Source organism: Pyrus communis, chromosome 12, assembly GCF_963583255.1.
Source record: "Pyrus communis chromosome 12, drPyrComm1.1, whole genome shotgun sequence".
Classification (NCBI taxonomy): Eukaryota; Viridiplantae; Streptophyta; class Magnoliopsida; order Rosales; family Rosaceae; genus Pyrus; species Pyrus communis.
Genome location: NC_084814.1, coordinates 21,830,497 through 21,851,905, shown reverse-complemented (window position 1 = coordinate 21,851,905; position 21,409 = coordinate 21,830,497). Strand labels below are relative to the sequence as shown.

Below are 21,409 nucleotides of genomic sequence, written 5' to 3'. Positions count from 1 at the left end.
ACGAACATTATCAAACACGACAGCGGAGCTAATTGAGATATATGGTTGTTCAAAGTAGTTCAACAATCAATCAGTTCCATTGTTGCTTTATTAGATGAAAGTTCAACTGTAGAGATAAAAAGAGAATTATTAAAGAATGTGAAGATGCTTCTTTTTTAGCGTCTACAAAGATGAAAGGAGAGGATTATGCTTTGCTTGTGATACAATCCACCGTTGAATGAGCAAGAGATTCATGCAATATGGAGCATCTCTATAGACTGTAACAGATTGGTCCATCTTTTAATCGATCCTTCCAGAGTCGAATTTGAAAGATTTGTTTTAGGTGGTGCTATCTATACCCCCTTTTTTACCTGTCACACATCATTTTGGTCGTCAAATCGAAGGAATCGAAGAAAGATTGGATGACAGAAATTAACAAGAAGAGTGTGAGAGGTAAAAATGGATGTATAGACAGCATCACCCTTTTATTTTTTGACGTAAAATTTCGAAAGAATTCATGCTTTTTGCAAAAATGGATATTTCCTTAATTAAGGCCATTTCCACTGACTGTACAAATTAATCTGTTTATTTTCAGAATCTGTTCTTCCATGAATGTTTCTTTCAATACCAATTTTTGAAAAACTCTAAAAATACCAAATACTTGAAAGCTGGAAAGTGAAGGGCGGCCACAATCTTGGAACAAAGATAAAAGTTAAAGTGAATATTATGTGCGACAATTTCGTTTTCACATATCTTGGAGCTTTCCCTTTTCCTTTATGCAAAACGAAAATGGGGAAGGGGGATTTGAAAACAGGAACTCGTGGTGATACATAAAAGTTCATAAAAAAAGGATAATGAGGAGGGGTGTATACGAAGATGAAGACAGAACCTCAAATATAGGAGTAAAAGTTCTTAATAAACGATAATTAAAAGGGTATTTGAAGACAGGACCTCGAATGAAGAGATAAAAAAATTTAACCGTTTGAGCTCTCCAAGCACGTTGTAGAGCAAAGACAAAAGCTAAAGTGAATATTATGTGTAACGATTTTTGGAATTCAAATGTAGGACATTAAGTGCATGAGTATTTGAGTTTTTAATCACTTCAGCTAGGATCATCTTTTTTAGTTAGTCAATAAAGCACAACTGAAAACCTGTACCTATATATCATCATGGGTAGCCCTTTTCCCAGATTAGTATGATTATTAACTTCAAAATGTCAAGTTTAGCAACCGATAGTGGTTTTAGTACTTTAGTTGCTTGAGCACTTCCAGTCTTCCAGACCAGTTTTCTCAGAAGAATTCAAAGTTGGTCTTTCTTTCATTTTTTTTTTCTGGGTAAATCATGATGCTAAGAAATCTTTTTGACCTCCAAACCGCAACCCATATTTTCTGTCAAACTTTTAATAAAATAAAAATAAAAACCCATATAAGTTCTAACATTTTGTGGCGATGGTGGCTACCCATGTGACTGTGATAGTCCCTACATTGTGCAATTCCATCATACCTTTGAAGGTTTAAAGTGTTTTCCTTTTAAAAAAGGCAAATAATTTCAACTTTTTCTTTCATATATATAAATAGTGTAAAATAGTGTAGCTCCTATACAAAATAAACATCACATGGTCACCGTATTTATATCAGATTATGAATTTGTATGAACTATCACCATCTTCAACCTTCAAGGTAGGCACTAAGATATACATATATATATATATATGATTGTGTGTGTGTGTGTGTGTGGTGGGACTATAGCTTACTGCTGCATTATGTTCTGCAGCCACTTCTCTTTTAAGACAAGATACTCATGCTTGGTAAGCAAGCATCGCATTCAGTACTTCACCCTAGCTTGCAAGTGCTTGTACTATATATGTCTCCTGAGCTAAAAATGGACTGTTTCATGATGGGTGCTGAAAAATTAGGTCAAGAAATTTGGTGAATTTGCCAATGGGATTTTTTTTCAGTTTGTACCATTTTGGTTCATATATTTTCAATTTTTTAAAAAAAAAAAAAAAAAAAAAAACATCATTCAAGTTACGCTAATCAAAAAACAACATTTAAGGTACAAATTGTTATACTATTACTCCAAGTGCACGTTTAAATCTCAAGTCAATATATGTTTTTTGATGTAACACTTAATGGACCTATCTTTTGCTAACATAAATGCTATGTTGACGATAGATGAGTGATTTTTCATATTTAGAAGGTTAGAGTTTTCCCGTAATTCGCATTTTATTGGCCGGGCATCCATTTAAACAAACAATGAACTTTCCAAGTGCTATGACAACGAAACAAAAGTTAACTTGACAGCTAAATAGATGAAGGGATCAATGATATAACAATTTGTAACTTTAGAGTTTGTATTTTGCCAATATTTAGAAACATTGGGATCAAACTGAACCCAAATGTTGCATAATACAAGATTCCCTTCTCTTAATCTGCAATCTTAATCATTGAATGATTATGATTATATTATATTGTTCTTTCATTCCTTAATAACTACATGTACACAATTCACAAGAGAATCTTCAATCTACCAGCTGGTGCGTGCCTTCTGCTACAAACAATACAAACAGCAGATGATGGAGCCATTGAGTACAATTTTATATCATCCTAATCACACCAAGCTTGAAGAATTAGAGCAAATCTCAGCATAATCCGAGCTAGCAAGCCCCACGAAAAATTACATGGTAACTAATTGTCCTTTTGCCGGTTGGTGCCCCCTTTCAAAAAGCACGAGAATGGCAGCCTTTCACTCCAAGTCAAGTGACACAGTATTATGCACCAGAAAAAAAAAAAAAAGTTACAGTTTTATATAGTTTATGCCATGAAATGACATTAACTTTATGGATTACCAGCACAAATCACAAACCCTAAAATTATAGGATATAATCCACCCTAAGAGATCTTAATCTTTTCGATTACTTCAAAATTCAACCATGTAAAATTTCAAAAAAAAAAAGTGTTCTTTTCACTTAAATATATATAATATATATTTAAATTTGTAGCTGGAATCAATTCTGGGAGGCCTTTACAGAAGGTAGGGCCATGGAAGTACTTAGTGAGCGTGGTTTAGAGGCTGGACCAATATATATACATATTCTTCATACTGGTTGCTGCAGAGGTTGTTGGGAGTGTGAGTTAGTGGAGGGTCTTTTCTGAAAAGAAGAGAGAATTTTAAAGAATGCATGGTGTATAATTAACAAACAGTGATAAGGAGTTGGGAGGGCCATTTGAAAGTGGCAAGCACCTTTGCTTGACCAGGACCTTAGAAAGAGAGCCAAAGCGCAAAGGGCCCATACCTTTCTGCCTCCCACAAACTAGTGCCCTCGAGATTCATATCTTCATATGGTATAATTACAAAATTACTAGGTCTAGGTAGGAATCTTTTAACTTTAATCGTAATTGGTAATCCTACCTTAAAATAAAAGGCCGTAATGACATATTTTCGGTATATCATTAGGTCGAGTTACTGAATTCACTTGTGTCATGAGTATTTTTATTAGTATCATATTCTAAAGTACAATCTAGTTAATTACTTCTAGTATAATTACACATCAACTACTAACATTATGTGGCGTTGGTATGATAAGACAAATAACTTCCAAGATTTTGAGCCTAATATGATTACACATTAGACTGGTATATACATGTGGCCCTCAAGCTCTTTGTCACATCCCGGCCCGGGACGGATCACTTCCCAGGCCCGCTCCACCACCGTAGCACGATATTGTCCGCTTTGGGCTTACCATTCCCTCACGGTTTTGTTTTTGGGAACTCCTGAGCAACTTCCCAATGGGTCACCCATCATGGGATTGCTCTAGCCCCCTTCTTGTTTAACTTCGGAGTTCCTACGGAACCCGAAGCCAATGAGCTCCCAAAAGGCCTCGTGCTAGGTAGGGATGGGAATATACATTTAAGGATCACTCCCCTGGGCGATGTGGGATGTTACAATCCACTCCCCTTAGGGGCCCGACGTCCTCGTCGGCACACACGCAGCCAGGGTTAGGCTCTGATACCAAATTGTCACATCCTGCCTGGGGCGGATCACTTCCCGGGCCCGTTCCACCACCGTAGCACGATATTGTCCGCTTTAGGCTTACCATTCCCTCACGGTTTTGTTTTTGGGAACTCATGAGCAACTTCCCAGTGGGTCACCCATCATGGGATTGCTCTAGCCCCCTTCTCGCTTAACTTCGGAGTTCCTACGGAACCCGAAGCCAGTGAGCTCCCAAAAGGCCTCGTGCTAGGTAGGGATGGGAATATACATTTAAGGATCACTCCCCTGGACGATGTGGGATGTTACATCTTATTATAGAGTTTAGATTATGTAATCTCTTGTGACATTAAGCTAGCAAAGGTATAGATGCGGATTGTTACTATTGGTCGTGTACATGCAAATGGGTGGATCATTATGTCCATGTTTTATGTGTTCTACAAGTATGAATGGTCAGAATCCACTCAGTTTTACATGCGAAATTAATCCTAACATCTCCTCCCGAAAGTTAGGTTAATCACCAAAATTGAAGTTAGTTAGAATATCAATTCCAACAGTAATTCTGTTACCATTCTCTATTGGAGGGTTATTGGGATGTATCATATATGGCATCACAAATTGTCGGCATACTAGGCTTTTACACGCTTGACCATTGGCGTCAGTTACTCAAGATCAATAGATTATGACATCAATATATGGATTTCAGGATTGGACCCATCTAATCAATATGCACCGTGACCCATCTAATCAATATGCACCGTTTTCCTTGGTAAATTCTGCAATAAATTTGATCTGCCCTGGGTGAAGTAGATATTGACCCGGTGATTGTGGCTAGTTCGCAAATTCTACGTTCCTCTGCGGATACATATTCTAGTTCATTTTATTACGTTGCAGATTAAATCGTTTTTACTTTTATTAATTTAGCTGAGAGTAATTATATCGTTTGTAATAATAATAAAAAAATTGTGGCTAGTTAGTTAGAATTAGAATACTTTAATAAGCTTTGTCATCATTTTCTGTTTAAATTTTTTAAGTTTCTGTTTAGTTAAAAACTTGAAACTATATATATCATTGACTTTTTGAATTTTGGATGAATTTCAAAGCATTGACCATCCAGTAAACAAACAGTAAGGCACACCAATTTAGCAAGTTAAGCGCTGAGAGAGCACAAGAATCACATGCGGCAGAATTTTTCCTCAAATTTTCACTTGATCATACCAATTACAATACCATATTTTTTTCTTCTCTTTTCTGTCATAACTAATAAGTAATTCAGGAATCTTTTGATTACCAATAAGTCTTTGTAGTCAAAAGAAGTTATCCAATTGTAAAGTGGGAACTTATCTTTCTCTTTTTCTTTTTTTTTTGTTGTTGTAATTTTCATGGTCCAATTTGAATGATCAATATATAAGATTAAAGCACTAAGTGTTAATCAAGCGACAAACAGGGGTCCAGGCGATTTTATTAATTTTAATTAAATTTATTATACAGCATATTAAGAAATTTCTACTTATACTTAATTAGAATGACATATAGATTATAGAGCAGTAGAACATGTGGAAAACATGGGGAACAAATATATAATGAGTGTTCATTCAAATATTCAACAAGTCTCTTACAATTTATTGAAAAAATAAAATGCAAAATGAAAGTTATCTATTTTCTGTCTAAATGAGAGTCACTACCTAAGCGGGTCTAGAAGGGTAAGGTAGGCCCCTAGGTAGCTTTAGACACCCTTTCTTAATTTTCAAACCCCTAAAAACTAGTCGAGATGATGGCCAGCCACCTTGCGTCGCGCTAGACGGAAATTTTTAGAACAGTGTATAAGACACTTAAGAATGTAAGGTTGTTTGTGCATTCCAACTGTTCCACTTCCTAGTGATAACTGGTGACAACACCACCATGATCGGTCATTTTGTTTATTGAACATTATAGTTAGATAAAAAGAAATGAAATAATGAGACCGGAAAGATGCTGCAAGGGCCAAACATGGAATGAGCTTTCAGAATTGTAAAATAAAAAGATTCTTTTCGTGCAGTCCCTCTAACAATTAGTAATATCATGACGTGTTTATTTATTTAGAATGAAGTTATGAATTAAAGAAATAAACAAACACATGAAAAATCAGGACATGGAATAATCAAGACCCATGTTTTTGTAAATGCAGGAGAGACGAGAATTAAAATACTTCAAATGCGCATGCAAAGTAAGTACAAAATGCTAAAATGCGCAATTAGGTGTAATAACAATCGCGTAAAATAACATTTGGATCCATGACATTTTTTTATATTCAAAACGGAAGTTTAAAAGTGCTTCCGACTATGAAACGGAGCTTTGAGAAGCTTATTTGCGAAGCAACGACGTTCTTTTAGCCAAAAAGAAAAGCATACAACCCGTAGGCCGTCACTTGCTAGCCATACTACTTGACTTAGCTCTCAAGCAGTCGCATATCTCACCATTCTGTAAATAAACCTGAACTTGAATCACCCGTATCTTTCTTGCCCCCCTTTGTGAAAAGAATTTAAAACATTTTTGACCAAAGCCCTAATAGTTAAAACTTGGGGAAGTACAGCCCCACCCATCTTCCCCTATTTTAAAATCCTCATGCTTGCAAATTTTTCTTAGGTGTCAGGACCACCAAAAACCAAGAAAAACGCAAGAATCTCTCTCCTCAGAAGTTGTAGAGAGAGAGAAAGGGGGAGAGAGAGGGAGTTGTTTATATGCTGGAAATGGTGAGGCAGTGAGTCAAGCGAACTTAGCTGGCTGGCAGTGGCAGCGGCAGACTCTCACATCTTTGATGGTTGCTTCTGTTTTGTAAGGACATGAAGGGAGTAGGAGAAGAAGGATTTAATCCTAATCCACCACAACTTCCATGGACAAAACTGAGGAATGTGATATCCCACTACACAACAACAACTAGACAACCAGTCCAATGCAACCAAACACAAACTTCTGATTCCGTTTTTGTACCAAACAGTAGACAGAGACAGCAGCAACAACAACCTACTCCACTAATCAAACCCAAACATTCCTCTAAACTGGCTCCTCCTACTTATTCTCACACCTCCACCTCCTTCTCATTCGTCTCCATGCTTCTTGTTCTCTTACTTCTTGTTGCTTCTTCTTCTCTCTTTACTCCTGCATTGTCCCACCCAGTTGTCTCGGATTCCGGCCTACCGCGCCCCTCCCCGGCCAATCGGACTTTTCGGACCAGCTCGGAGATCAACAAGTTGACGGGGTTCCAAGTCCAATCATATTTAAAGAAAATCAACAAGCCTGCTGTCAAGACTATTCAGGCATGGCATTTCCCTTTTCTTTGATAGTGATTTCTTTGCAAATCTTCATTTTCTTCTTGTCTGCAGTTTTCAGCTGGGAAGTGATTTTCGCACTTCTCTTTTTTTCCTTATGCACTCTCTTATGCACTCTTTATTGAATATAAACAAATAGAGAAGGACAAAATGTCATTCATAAGATTTGAAAATTATGCGCCGCTAGACTAAATAGTTATTAACATTTTCTTGTTTTTGAGATTTCTTGATTGGCTTCTTGTTTATTTTTTACTGCAAACTAAATGTCGTTAGACCAAACAGTCATTTACGTTTCTCATTGTTTTTGAGATTTAACGATGTGGATTCTTGTTTTATTTCTTTTGCAGAGTCCAGATGGTGATGTGATAGATTGTGTTTCATCTCATCTCCAACCAGCTTTTGATCATCCTGAGCTCAAGGGGAAGAAGCCATTGGTAATTTCCACAATAGCCCTTCTCAATTTTGGGATAATTTTATTTGAGATGTGCTATTCACACACATCTTTTGTTAATTTTTGTCTCTTGATATTTTTCAATTCATTCAATGCTAAAAATTAAAAGAGTGTGTAAGAAATAAAAAGAAGTGTGTGAATATCACACCCCTTCTATTTTTGTCAATTTTGGGATAATTAACTTGTAAATTTATGATTAAGGGACTAATTAGGACAATGATTTTACTTTTACAGGAGGAACCAGACAGGCCCAAAAGCCATAACAGCACAGATATAGTAGGTGAGAGCTATCAGCTATGGACAGACTCAGGTGAATCATGTCCACAAGGAACAGTACCGATCCGGCGGACCGGAGAGAAAGACATTTTACGAGCAAGCTCCGTCAGAAGATTCGGCAGAAAGCCGAGAAGACATGTGAGGAGAGACTCCTCAGGCGGTGGCCATGAGGTTAGTTTTTTTTTTATTAAATTTTTAATTATTTTCGTTTGTTAATAACGACTCAATAAAAGATTAGACAGTAAAACTGCACACTACGTATGCCATCGTACTATCAAAAGCAGCCTACTGTCATCTCGCTCGGAGCTATTAAATGGTGTCCAATAATTCAATGGTCAACTACTAATATGTTGACTTTATTTTGGGTTGGATTTTTACAGCATGCGGTTGTGTTTGTAAATGGAGATCAGTACTATGGAGCAAAGGCCAGCATCAATGTGTGGACGCCACGTGTCACTGATCAGTATGAATTTAGCTTGTCTCAGATTTGGGTTATCTCTGGTTCTTTTGGCCATGATCTCAACACCATTGAAGCTGGATGGCAGGTTTGTCTTTTTCTTGGATTCTTAAAAAATTTAAGCGGAAATCGTCGTCTAGTCCTTCTCCTAATATCGCTTGTATAAAATATTTATTAATTGCGAAATTTAATATTATCTTTTTTTTTTTTTCCAGGTTAGCCCAGAGTTGTATGGAGATAATTACCCAAGATTCTTTACATACTGGACAGTGAGTTTTATTAAAATTTTTAATTAAATTCTTCTTTTTTCTTCTGCATAGAGAAGAATACAGACATAAATTATGAGGAAATAAAGTATGATTAGTGCTAATTTTGTTGCTTAATATATAATTTCAGACAGATGCATATCAAGCAACTGGATGCTACAACTTGCTTTGCTCTGGATTTGTCCAAACAAATAATAAAATTGCAATTGGGGCAGCAATCTCCCCAAGGTCCTCTTATGGTAGCAGACAATTTGACATTGGCTTGATGGTTTGGAAGGTGAGTTTTTCAAGTCAATATTCAAATCCAAAAAAAAACAAAAATAAAATCAAGTCAATAGATGATAAAAATATGGACATATTACTAGTTAATTTGGCTAAAGCGGTGTTTTTTTTTTTTTTTTTTTTTTTTTTTTTCGCTTAAGTTCCATCCCCTTTTCGCAGTTTAGATAAATTTAGTCTTATGTATAATTTTTCCTATATGAAATTTCGATTTGTTACCTTCAGGTTTAAGGTAGCCAAAACAAGAAGTGTTTTTTTCGCCAATTTTTCTTTTTAAAATAAAAAAAAAACCTTTTTCGAATTTTTTTTCATCTAGTCCACTTGTATAAACAACCTGGCCAAACATACCTTTCAATCGATCTATTTCTTTCTTATTTGAGGATATATTTACTCGTAACTCTTAATTTACTCTTAAGTGATGATAATATTCAGCATTTTATTTATGATGAGTTTAAATTTTAAGATCTGTACGATGAATAAATAAATTTTCATTTTTTCTATTTAAAGAGTGAGATTCTTTCACTGCCCCAAGGTTTTTTTTATATTTAAAGAGTGAGATTCCTTCACTTCCCCAAGATCATCCCACACGTGTCAACTTTGCTGCTTTATTTAGAAGAAATTTTTAGTTGCGATGTAAACATAAGTGGTATATCACGTGTTTTAATAGGAGTGGTGAGAAATTTTATTTTTTAAGTTATTAACTTTTTAGCACACATATCTCACAATTTGTATAATGATATGTGGTGTACCATTTCGTATACCGGTTACATTGAAAAATCTCTCCTTATTTAAAAGGGCATTTGTATTATTTACATGTTTATTCTCTCTCCTCCAACTGGCTTTGAAGCTTTATCACACAAAATTATGGTTTTATCCTGCATGTCGTTTTCTTTTTGCTTTTATTTTCTCTTTATGCACTCTTCTATAATTTTTCAAAATTTAAATTAGATAAATTAAAAGAGAATCAAAAGACAAGAAAAAAAGTATATTGGTGCAGTCATATAAGCCCAAAAACTCATCATTATGTAGTCAAGGAAAACATTGCAAGACAAAAGAAGCTAAATTGATCGCAACTATTTTTTGTTTAAAACAGAGTTAATCAACATGAAATCATGTATTTTTGGCAGGATCCAAAGCATGGACATTGGTGGCTAGAATTTGGAAATGGCCTACTGGTTGGATACTGGCCAGCATTCCTGTTCAGTCACCTGAGGAGCCATGCAAGCATGGTGCAATTTGGGGGTGAAATTGTAAACAGCAGATCTAGAGGGTACCACACATCGACACAAATGGGGAGTGGACAATTTGCAGAAGCAGGGTTTGGAAAAGCATCTTATTTCAGAAACTTGCAGGTTGTGGATTGGGATAACAATTTGCTCCCACTAGCAAATCTCCACCTCCAGGCTGATCACCCTAATTGTTATGATATAAGACAGGGAATAAATAATGTGTGGGGAACTTACTTTTACTATGGAGGTCCTGGAAGAAATGTGAGGTGTCCATGAATATAATAACAGCATAGTAATTTTTGTTTATTTTTCTTATTTCTTGTGTTTAGGTATTTGATTATTTTTTTCTCTATAGACCATATAGGGAGAGTTTCTTGTGTCCGGACGTCCGTATAGGGCACCAAACACAAAAGGATGAGTAAGACCAAGGGTAGTTTGGGTGTGCAGTTTGACTATCCACACTTGAGAATTTATCAACAACAGAGTTTGTTCTTTGTTGTATTTTTACAGGTGTTTCTATAAAAAAAAAAAAAAAATGTGTTGATAGTATTGCATGGGATCTAGGTCATAATTGGGAGAGTTTCTAGTGTCTAGACGTCCATATAGGGCACCAGACACAAAAGTATAGTGAGACCAAAATACAAGGGGCATGGGGTGCTTTATGTGTGTAGTTTGGCCGTCCGCACTTAAGAATTTATCAACAACATGATTTGTTGTATTTTGTAGTGTTTCTATATATAAAAAAAAGAAAGTGTTGACAATATTGCGAGGGATCTAGCCTCTAAGTCATTATAGGGAGAGTTTCTTGTGTCTGGACGTTTGTATAGGACACCAGACACAAAAGAATGAGTGAGACCAACATACAAAGAGCATGGGGAGCTTTGTGTGTAGTTTGGCCGTTTGCACTCAAGAGTTTATCAACAACAGGGTTTGTGGTATTTTACAATGTTTCTATATATATAAAAAATATATTGATAGTATTGTATGGATCCATAGCGTCTTTCTATTTCTTTCTTCGAATTCTTTCCACATGACAGGAGAATACACCACCGAATATAAGAAAAGCAAAGCTGAAAAATTTAAAGACAGTTTGATAATCATTTCAGTCTCAAATTAAAAAATAAAAAAAAAAGCATGTGCAAAAATTATTTCTCTTGCAAAATCCACACTGCTTTTAAAAGTACAAAACTTTCTTCTTCCCAAGCAAATATAATGCATGATTTTTTTATGTATTTTATAGGTAAAGCAAATCCTTGTTCTAAGGCCAAAGCATGTGGGCAGCAACAAGGAAGCAGACAAGGAAGTAAAGTGTAAACAAATCCAGCACACGTAACCACTTAACTACTTGGAACCTCTTTTCTACCATTATAATATTATATCCTAAGCCTTCTACATCTGCATGTAATCACAAGAATCTCAGTTTCCACACAACAACAACAATAATAATAAATAAATAAATTGTTGAAAGAAATTGGTGACATTAACATGTAGTTGTCAACCCCAATAAATATATAAAAAGCAGAAGTTTGCATTCCCAAGCCAGAGTTCAAATTTTCGGTGTCCAAAATTCGGTGCGACCTTTCTATCATTTATCTACTTGAGCGAGACATGTTTTATTTATTTATTTTGTTGAAAAGATAAGTTGAAGAATTAAAATTGTTAAGTGAAATTTAAATATATAATCATATGTCAGCAAATGAAATAGATCACAAAGAGATCACAAAAACTTTTGAGTGCAGAAGATTTAAACTCTCCCGGCTAGTGGTCTTTTTTTTATGGGTTGAAATGACCAGAGAGTGTACCACCTACCTGAGGACAGGGTGTTCAGTTTTGTAGGGACCCGGCTTTTCTATCCTTCCATTTCCCATAAATTCTTATTTCCTTTTTTCTATTTTGTGTGATCACAGTTAAAATATATCAACATTTTATATTGATTTTTATATAGATAATAAGACAAAAAACAATAGTAATATAAAATGTTAACGTGACCGCACAAATAAGAGAGGATGAGAGTGTAGGGGAAATGGGAGGGCAGAGAAGCTAGGTTTGTTTTGTAGATGGAAACTACCTACCTACCTACCTAACTCCATACTTCTCAACCAATTCTTTCATCACATCACCATCTTTTTGTGCTGAAGCTTAGGAACAAGGATGTGACAATGATTTTATGGGGGAAAGCATACTTTGGTCCATGTGGTTTGGGCAAAGTTCTAGTTCGATCTCAGGAGTTTCAATTGTCGCGATTTAAGTCTTATACGCCGTGTTTGATAGAGAATGTTAGCTTACATGCAATAATTCATAAAATTCAAGGCACATTGAATGAAAAAATAGACAACTTTTTAATTAGGTAAGTTGAGGGTAGATGATAAATCACTGATGACAAAAAAACTATCCCTTCTAATCCTACAATTTTTGTAGTTTACGAATGATTTTTATTCTTGTTTTTTCATCTTCTACCTTTAGTTTAGACAAAATTCGAGGCATGGTGTACTAATTCTATGTTTTTTTCACACATTTACCCTCACACACTCATACACATGATAATTTTGTTAAAAAAACCTGACGGGTTTAAGCTATTATCAAATTACAACCATTAGTAAACTACATAACTTTATAAGGACCAAAGTGGAATTTTGACAAACTACAGATAACAAAATCAATGTTTGGCCTACAATATATATATATATATATATATATATATATATCTATGTATGTATGTATGTATATGTAAAAGTAAAAGCACCAGAAGACCGCTTAACGTGAAAGCAAATAAAGCAGGAGGAGAAGGAGACATTTCTTTTTAGCTTTTACTTTCTGGGGCAGATGAATCATGAAATGCGTTAATAAGATTCACCACTTCCTATTTACCAAATTTAAACATCATTAAAGTACAATGCAAGTAACAAAGTAAAGCAAGCTGAACTGCTTAATCATCATTTGAACTTCATCCAAAAAGAACATATATACAGCGGTGCACGGAGGAAAAGAAAGTGATCGTTTAGTTAAGATGAAGATTCATAGAATGATACCAGTGGATTCAGCGACTCGGTAGAGTTGTTCAGACTTCGAGTTGGCATGACCATTCTTGCCATTCGGATCCCACAACCGAAAATCAAACCTTCATAAAGGAAAAGGGCAATTGTGCCGGAAGTTTAACAAACCCTCATAAGCCGAATAAGCAGCGCTGCAGGCAGATTTGTATCTTGGCGTTGAAGCACCACAAAAAAGGGTCAAGATGCACAGAACCAGTAGTTCACCATGGACATCTTGTAGCTGGATAACAATTCTCATGAAACTCTTTTCATTATACAATTTAGAGGGCGAAACATCTTCTGCAGTTTAAACATCCATGAATTCCGCAACAGCATGCTCTATAAATTTAACAAGACCCTTGGCAGTACAGACTTGAGACCTACAAGTTCCTACAATGTCCATGTCCCTCATATCATCTAACCAAGCTTTCTTAGAAGGGAGAGTTCTATTCACTTACAACACATTTTTGTCATTTTGATTAAAACTCAAAGTTTTCAAGCCTTTTTCATTAGTTTTCCTTTCTTAGTATCACAATTCCAGTCCGGTTGCATGTGTACCATCCCATATATACTTCCCAAATCAGTATTAAGTTTAAAGAACTCAGGATCAGTTAAGGCTTCCCGGAAATCCAAACGAAATCCATGACTTCCTGTCAGATCTTCAATATATTTTATATTAGATGCAACTTTTTGAACAGTTGCAAGGTTAAAGGTGAAATTCTAAGCTATTGGGGATGAATTCCGAGTGTGATTTCCATTCTTTCTAGCAAGATAACGAAGTTGGATCAAGTTGGCCGAGAAGAACCGTGCAAGGAAGATTAAGAAATCACTGAAGTTCATCCTGCATTAAAAAGAAACAATTAGCTAGTAGATTATGATTTTTCCTTTTCTTTTTCTAAAATCCCGAATTCCACCCCTCTCTTCCGGAAGCTAAGTTGATTATGCCCATGTGCTTCGGAATAGCCACTGGGGAAGTTTAAACAAGCTTTAGGCTATAATTAAATAGATATAAATTAGTACTCCCTCAAAAGCAAATCCCACTATAATTAAATAGATATAAATTAGTGCCATAGAACACTGGCATCGCCAATTTAACACGATATACTTGGCATTGAACCAATTGTGGTTAATGGAAATTCTATCTTCCTGAAAGCATTACGAACATGAATAAGATGATAAATTTTATGATAGAATGGAACAACAAGCACAAAACAAACTTGAAGAAATACCAAATTATGGACTTGATGATACCATCTGCTCGGTACAAAGATAATCTCGTTTGGTTCTTGAAGGCGCTCCAACCGGATTGCCTGCTCAATAGAAGAATACACAATCTCAACACACGAAAAGCAGCAAAAAATACAACTAGACAAGAGAAAACTTGAAGATATAGATTGATGATTTACCTTTGAAAAACCAGGAACATTAGTTTCGCTAACATCACCAGAGATATTATATACACAGCTTTTAGCTACAGAAAGAGAGAGTAAGAGTTGGATAAGCAGAGAAATACACGCTTCTTTCATCAAAGCAATACAGTATCAAAATATCCCGACATAGATCTAACTGATTATTGCAGGTAAATGTAAACTTGCCTGCCAAGCACAAGATGACTTTGAAAGGCGAGATCAAAATCCACCGCTTTTTGCCACACACATTCGCTGACCAGCTGTATGACCTGAAAACATCAGCATGAAGGGGAGTCTAAGTACCTGCATAAACCAAAGAAAGGGACAGCTAATCTCAAAAAGTTTGAGTCTGATCATATCTAAGACTAGAGAGCGAGAGAAAGAGAATGAACGTATCACTAATATTCTGTAACCTTTTGCTCCCATGTAAACAAAACGATAATCCGAGCAACTTATTTCATTATTTTTCTGAGTAAATATAGCAACATTTGGCTCATAGCTTCGTGACCTGAAGCCTCACTATGCTCCTGAATGGAGTCCCCGAGCCATTTCTCGACAAAGTCCGCAACGGTCATTTTTTCGTTCTCTTCTGTTCTGTGAATTCTCTAGTACCACAATCTGCAACCTTTAAGTGACAAACTATACCCTCACCTTAAATTAATCAAATACACAAAGCCTGAACCTTTAAGCCATTAATTATACTACAAACTACAGAAAACCAAGCAAAATAAAAGGGATTATGGGTTCTAATATCTAATTACCAAAATGCTAATCTTCTTAGTTATGTTTAATTCCTCTAACATACTTCTTAATCATGACAATCACACATCACCTTAAAACTAATTAGCATTGCAATATTACACCAAACGTATAAAGCTTGAATCTTTAACTACAGAAAACAAAAAAGAACTGATGGGTTAGCTAATATCTAGTTACCACATAATCAATCCTCTTAATTATGATTAATTCCTTCTAAACACACTTCATAATTCATGAATTTCACTGAAATCAGCTTTCTTCAAGAAATTTAGTACCTGAACTTTGGAATTTCCGAAATGGGTGGCGAAAATTTGAAGACTTGACAAGCCATTGTCGGTGACCCAGCCTCTGCAAGCCCTCCAATCGTCCATGAGACCTGTGAGCATCACAGGCTGGTTTTTCTCCATGTACCCTTCCACGAACTCATTGTACCCCAATTTTTTCCCGTTCACCTTCCCTATTTGCCCCTCAATTTGAATACCCATGTTTCTTCTTGTAACTTATGCTATCGAGTTAATCCGGATTTCCATTTTTTATGGTCAAATAATAATTTGGATTTCATACGTTCTGTTTCTCCGCGCGCCCTCTTTGATTTGCAGAAGAATACTTGAGGCCAGGCCAGAGAGAGCCGAAGTGATTTTATGGCTGGGCCCAATAAAATTTTGTCAAAAGTATTTGACTTTTTTTTTTTTTTTGGTCAAGGGTAATTTGAATACCAACAGAACAAAATTATATAAAAGGAGGTCCAAATTTCCACTCTAATTGTGATTTTCTACATTTCTCTGCTTAATTCTATCCCTTGATTTTTGGCTGAGGTATTCAATCAAATGACTAAAAATACAAAAGTGCAAAAATCACTCTCTCGTTTTCTTTTTATTTCATAGAAGCAATAGTGCAAAGGCGAGAATCAAAATTTTAAGGCATGTTTGATATTCTACTTGAATCCAACCTTTTAAACTCAAAAATAAATTTCAAGTTTTAGGCTTTAAAAACTTGTTTAATAGAACTATTTTCAAAAACTGAACTCAAGACTAACTAAAAAATATAGCTTATTATCTAAAAACATAAAAAGTGAGTTTTTAGAGTTTTTAAACTTAAACTCACTATTTTCTTTTCTGTTACTCTTCCCCTCTCACTCCAAATCTATCTCTCTATTTTCCTCTTTCTCTCTATTTTTTTTTACCTTTTTTGTCTCTCCTCTAATCTGCTATCTTCATTCTCTTGGTTCTTTTTCTCACTCCTCTTCCTCTCTATCTCATCCGATCCTCTCTATTCTTTCTCTTTCCATCAATCATCTCTTACTTTCTTTCCTCCTCTCTCCTATTTCTCCCTCTCATGCAACCCCATCTTTTTAGATCTCTTTGTCTAATTTAAGTCGTAAGATTTAAAAATTTTAAATCGCAAACCAATCAAGTTTTTGAGTCTTAAAGAAAATTGTTTTCAAGAAATGTTCTGAGAAATGATTAAAATTTTCAAATAGGATACCAAACATGCCCTTACCTTTTTCATGCATTTCTCAATTTTCAGCCGTCGAATTGAATGAATTAAAAATGATTAAATGACATAAATTAACAGGTGTATATAAAAGATAAAAAGATGTGTGCAGAATAGCACCACCCTTAATTTAGCAAAAAAATTATCAATTTAAGTTTTTTTTAATAGTAGATTACAAGTACTTAAACCCCAACAACTGAAGCTATAACGACCCAAGTGGAACTTCGCCCAAATTACAGGGATCAAACAATAAATAATCCATAAATTTTCTGTTGGCAGAGAAGTATCTTTTTCCGCAAGTAACCGGAATAAAACTCCTACTCCTTTGCTGGAGAGACCCCCTACTCCTAATCGGAATAGGTGCACTCTTTTCTCTATAGCTCCTTATAAATACGAAACACCTTTCTCACCGTCTCATACTTTACAGATTTCCAAACTCGCAAAAGCCTTTCGTTGACGATCGAAAGAAACCACCAAAAACCAAAACCAAAACCAAAGAAGCAGCAACAATGGCGCCACCTAGTCCATCTGCTCCTGATCAATCTCAGCCGTCTTCGTCCTTGGACCCGTACGTATTCGTAGCCATATGTTATTGCTCTCGCAGTTCGTATTAGCCTCTGTTTGTTTCGTGTGAAAATTTCATGAAAAGAACCTAACTTCTAAAATCTTCATGAAACTGAATAGGGTTTAGGGTTTACGGCAGTGTATATGTGTCTATGCGTGTGTTTTTTGTTTTTGTTGATTTAATGTAAACGGTATTCTACTTTAAACTAATCTAAACTTCCCCGACTAAATTCAAACTCAGTGCACATGGGGAGCACATCCGCTCTAGCTAATCTTGAACTCCATAGATTCAACCTTTCTTTTTTTTGCACCATATTTTTGTTTCCAAAGAATGCTCGTGTACTGCTGTGTTTGTATTGCTTGGTTATGGTAGGGGGAGAGAGCCACATAACAATTTTGTAGCGCAAAATTACCGGGGAGTTCATGTTTAACTTTTGCCGAAAGTCTTGTATTGCTGGATTTTGGTTTTGAATGATACAATTTGATATTCGTTAGATTCTTAATTTATGCACATTGGTGATTTTCCTTTTTGGTTTTTGATGAGTGCTTCGTTACGAGAAAGGAGAAACTAAAGTATTTATTTTTGCAAATACAGGAAAAGTAACAAGAAAGATTTTTCGACCGCCATTTCGGAACGAAAGAAGTCTCCTAATCGCCTTGTTGTTGATGAAGCTGTCAATGATGATAATTCTGTGATTTCCTTGCACCCTTCTGCAATGGAAAAGCTTCAGTTTTTCCGTGGAGACACTGTTTTAATTAAGGTATATTTCGCTCTTCTATGTTTCTAATGCCTCGAACTTTAAGTGTCTAATGGTTAGAAATTAAATCTCACTATTTCATTTTTTGGGTGTACAGGGGAAGAAAAGGAGAGACACAATTTGCATTGTTATGGCTGATAACGAATGCGAGGAGCCGAAAATCAGAATGAACAAAGTTGTGAGAGCTAATCTTAGGGTTCGCCTCGGGGATATTGTGTCTGTTCGTCTCTGCCATGATGTCAAGTATGGAAAGAAGGTTCACATCCTTCCAATCGATGATACAATTGAAGGCGTGACAGGAAGCTTATTCGATGCATATTTGAAGCGTGAGTATTCTCTTCGAAAATTATTTCCTTTTTGACTGTTTATGTCACACATAAATATTTTTTTTGCAATTACACTTTGTGCTTCTGTGACATGTCTCTTAACATTGTTACTTGGTTGACAGCATACTTTGCGGAAGCTTACCGCCCTGTGAGGAAGGGTGATCTTTTCCTGGTTCAGGGCATGATGCGAAGCATTGAGTTCAAGATCATTGAGACAGACCCTGATGAGTACTGCATTGTTGCACCGGATACTGAGATTTTCTGTGAGGGAGAGCCTGTCAAACGCGAGGACGAGGAAAGACTAGAGGATGTAGGATATGATGATGTTGGAGGTGTTAGAAAGCAAATGGCTCAGATACGCGAGTTAGTAGAACTGCCTCTTAGACATCCACAGCTCTTCAAATCGATTGGAGTGAAACCCCCGAAGGGGATTTTACTCTATGGGCCACCCGGGACGGGGAAAACATTGATTGCAAGGGCTGTAGCAAATGAGACTGGAGCGTTCTTCTTTTCGATCAATGGACCTGAAATAATGTCCAAGATGGCAGGTGAAAGTGAAAGCAACTTGAGGAAGGCGTTTGAGGAAGCTGAAAAGAATGCACCCTCAATCATTTTTATTGATGAGATAGATTCTATTGCTCCGAAGAGGGAAAAGACCCACGGTGAAGTGGGAAGGCGTATAGTTTCCCAGCTCCTGACTTTAATGGACGGCCTTAAGTCCCGTGCACATGTCATTGTAATGGGAGCAACGAATAGGCCAAACAGCATCGACCCTGCTCTAAGGAGATTTGGAAGATTCGATAGAGAGATTGACATTGGTGTCCCGGATGAAGTTGGAAGATTGGAAGTTTTGCGAATCCATACAAAGAGGATGAAACTTGCAGATGATGTAAGATCTTCTATCCTCAAATTTTCATATTGTTTATCCTGCATTGCGATAAATTATGTTAATTACTTGGTGTTTTGCTACTATTACAGGTTGATCTCGAACGAGTTGCAAAAGATACCCATGGTTTTGTTGGTGCAGATCTTGCCGCTCTCTCCACAGAGGCTGCGCTCCAGTGCATCCGTGAAAAAATGGATGTTATTGACTTGGAAGACGATACGATTGATGCTGAGGTGTTGAATTCGATGGCTGTGACGAATGAAAACTTCCAGACCGCACTGTCCTCTACAAATCCTTCTGCCTTGCGTGAAACTGTAAGTTTTTATTTATTTATTTTTTTTTTGAAGTTTTGGGGTAGCAAGCTTTACTTGTTTTTTAGAAGTTGCTACTCAGAGAGTTAGAATATCTTTGGACTTGAGAATGATAACTTGTTTTCTTGGTTTACAGGTTGTGGACGTACCTAATGTTTCGTGGGATGCCATTGGCGGGTTGGAGAACGTCAAAAGAGAACTTCAAGAGGTTTGTGATTCGATTCATCTTCCTCTTCAATACGTAATATTTTTGGACCAAATTTATACTAATTACTTTACCTCTGGCAGACTATTAAACTCCCCGTGGAGCATCCAGAGATGTTTGAGAAATTTGGGATGTCACCTTCAAAAGGCGTTCTCTTTTATGGACCACCTGGCTGTGGGAAAACCCTTCTCGCCAAGGCAATTGCCAATGAATGTCAGGCCAACTTCATCAGTATCAAAGGACCTGAGCTGCTAACAATGTGGTTCGGAGAAAGTGAGGCAAATGTGCGCGAGATATTTGACAAGGCTCGCCAATCCGCTCCTTGTGTTCTTTTCTTTGATGAGCTGGACTCAATTGCAACTCAGGTACTTACGATTATATTTTTGTTCCCTTCAATCACATTCTAAATTCTGTTTGCGGGTTCATTTACTTGTTTCTTTTGAGGTTAACTATTTTTCACTTTGAACTAACTCACAAACCCCCTCCTCTATCAGCGTGGCAATTCTGTGGGGGATGCTGGTGGTGCCGGAGACAGAGTCTTGAACCAACTTCTAACCGAAATGGATGGAATGAATGCAAAGAAAACCGTCTTTGTCATTGGGGCGACAAACAGGCCAGACATTATTGACCCGGCATTGCTCAGGCCTGGACGTCTTGACCAACTTATCTACATCCCGCTCCCAGATGAGGCTTCGCGCCTTCAGATTTTTAAAGCATGTCTGCGCAAGTCACCCATCTCTAAGGATATTGACCTAGCAGCTCTTGCCCGTTATACGCGCGGTTTTAGTGGTGCAGATATCACCGAGATATGTCAACGTGCCTGCAAATATGCCATCAGAGAAGACATTGAGAAGGTAAGAGGTTTTCTCCCACTTGAGTTAATTGAGCAATTATTTGCAGCACAAGCAAGAAGCCTAATTGCAGAAGAAAATTTATGCTCCTTACAGATTTTTTTCGTTTTCTAATACAAAATTTCCTTAACATTCCTTGACACACAAGAAATCTAATCGCAGCATAAACATGATCCATAGATGATGGTTGAAGTTGATTCTGAATTTTTATTATAAATCACATGAAAATCACAACACTCGTGAAAATTATGCTAATCTTTTCCTCTTTTCAAACATTTATAGGATATTGAGAGGCAAAGAAGAAAGAACGAGAACTCCGAAGCCATGGAGGAAGATGAAACTGATGAGGGACCCGAGATCAAGCCAGTGCACTTTGAGGAATCGATGAAACATGCCCGAAGAAGTGTGAGTGATGCAGACATCAAGAAGTACCAGGTGTTTGCTCAGACTTTGCAACAATCTCGTGGGTTTGGATCTGAATTTCGATTTCCACAGACAGAGAACAATGGAGGAGAAGCAGCTCCAACCCCATTTTCTTCAGCCACAGTTGCTGGAGAGGAAGATGATCTCTACGATTGA

General features: G+C 36.5%; 2 protein-coding genes and 1 pseudogene across 2 annotated transcripts; 2 read left to right on the top strand and 1 right to left on the bottom strand.

Moving 5' to 3' along the window:
- The first annotated feature begins 6,606 nt into the window (after nt 1-6,606).
- Nucleotides 6,607-11,220, top strand: LOC137711155 (protein neprosin-like). Its single transcript, XM_068450363.1, has 7 exons — nt 6,607-7,265; nt 7,625-7,711; nt 7,963-8,175; nt 8,385-8,549; nt 8,677-8,730; nt 8,858-9,004; nt 10,134-11,220. The coding sequence occupies exons 1-7, from the start codon at nt 6,792-6,794 to the stop codon at nt 10,509-10,511; spliced, it is 1,518 nt and encodes a 505-aa protein (XP_068306464.1). The 5' UTR covers nt 6,607-6,791; the 3' UTR covers nt 10,512-11,220.
- A 1,931-nt stretch (nt 11,221-13,151) lies between these two features.
- Nucleotides 13,152-15,986, bottom strand: LOC137709779 (arginine-specific demethylase JMJ20-like; annotated as a pseudogene).
- Nucleotides 15,987-17,438: 1,452 nt separating this feature from the next.
- On the top strand, nt 17,439-21,409 carry LOC137711666 (cell division cycle protein 48 homolog). The gene is made up of 9 exons (XM_068450922.1): nt 17,439-17,497; nt 18,089-18,254; nt 18,349-18,577; nt 18,700-19,466; nt 19,556-19,777; nt 19,911-19,982; nt 20,063-20,344; nt 20,474-20,833; nt 21,113-21,409. Exons 1-9 carry the CDS (start codon nt 17,439-17,441, stop codon nt 21,407-21,409), a joined length of 2,454 nt encoding a protein of 817 aa, XP_068307023.1.

Coding starts and splice junctions, on each gene's coding strand:
- LOC137711155 (XM_068450363.1), top strand. CDS start 6,792: ATGAAGGGAGTAGGAGAAGAAGGATTTAATCCTAATCCACCACAACTT. Junction 7,266..7,624: donor CTGCTGTCAAGACTATTCAG/GCATGGCATTTC, acceptor TTTCTTTTGCAG/AGTCCAGATGGTGATGTGAT. Junction 8,731..8,857: donor GATTCTTTACATACTGGACA/GTGAGTTTTATT, acceptor ATATAATTTCAG/ACAGATGCATATCAAGCAAC.
- LOC137711666 (XM_068450922.1), top strand. CDS start 17,439: ATGGCGCCACCTAGTCCATCTGCTCCTGATCAATCTCAGCCGTCTTCG. Junction 18,255..18,348: donor GAGACACTGTTTTAATTAAG/GTATATTTCGCT, acceptor TTGGGTGTACAG/GGGAAGAAAAGGAGAGACAC. Junction 20,834..21,112: donor TCAGAGAAGACATTGAGAAG/GTAAGAGGTTTT, acceptor AAACATTTATAG/GATATTGAGAGGCAAAGAAG.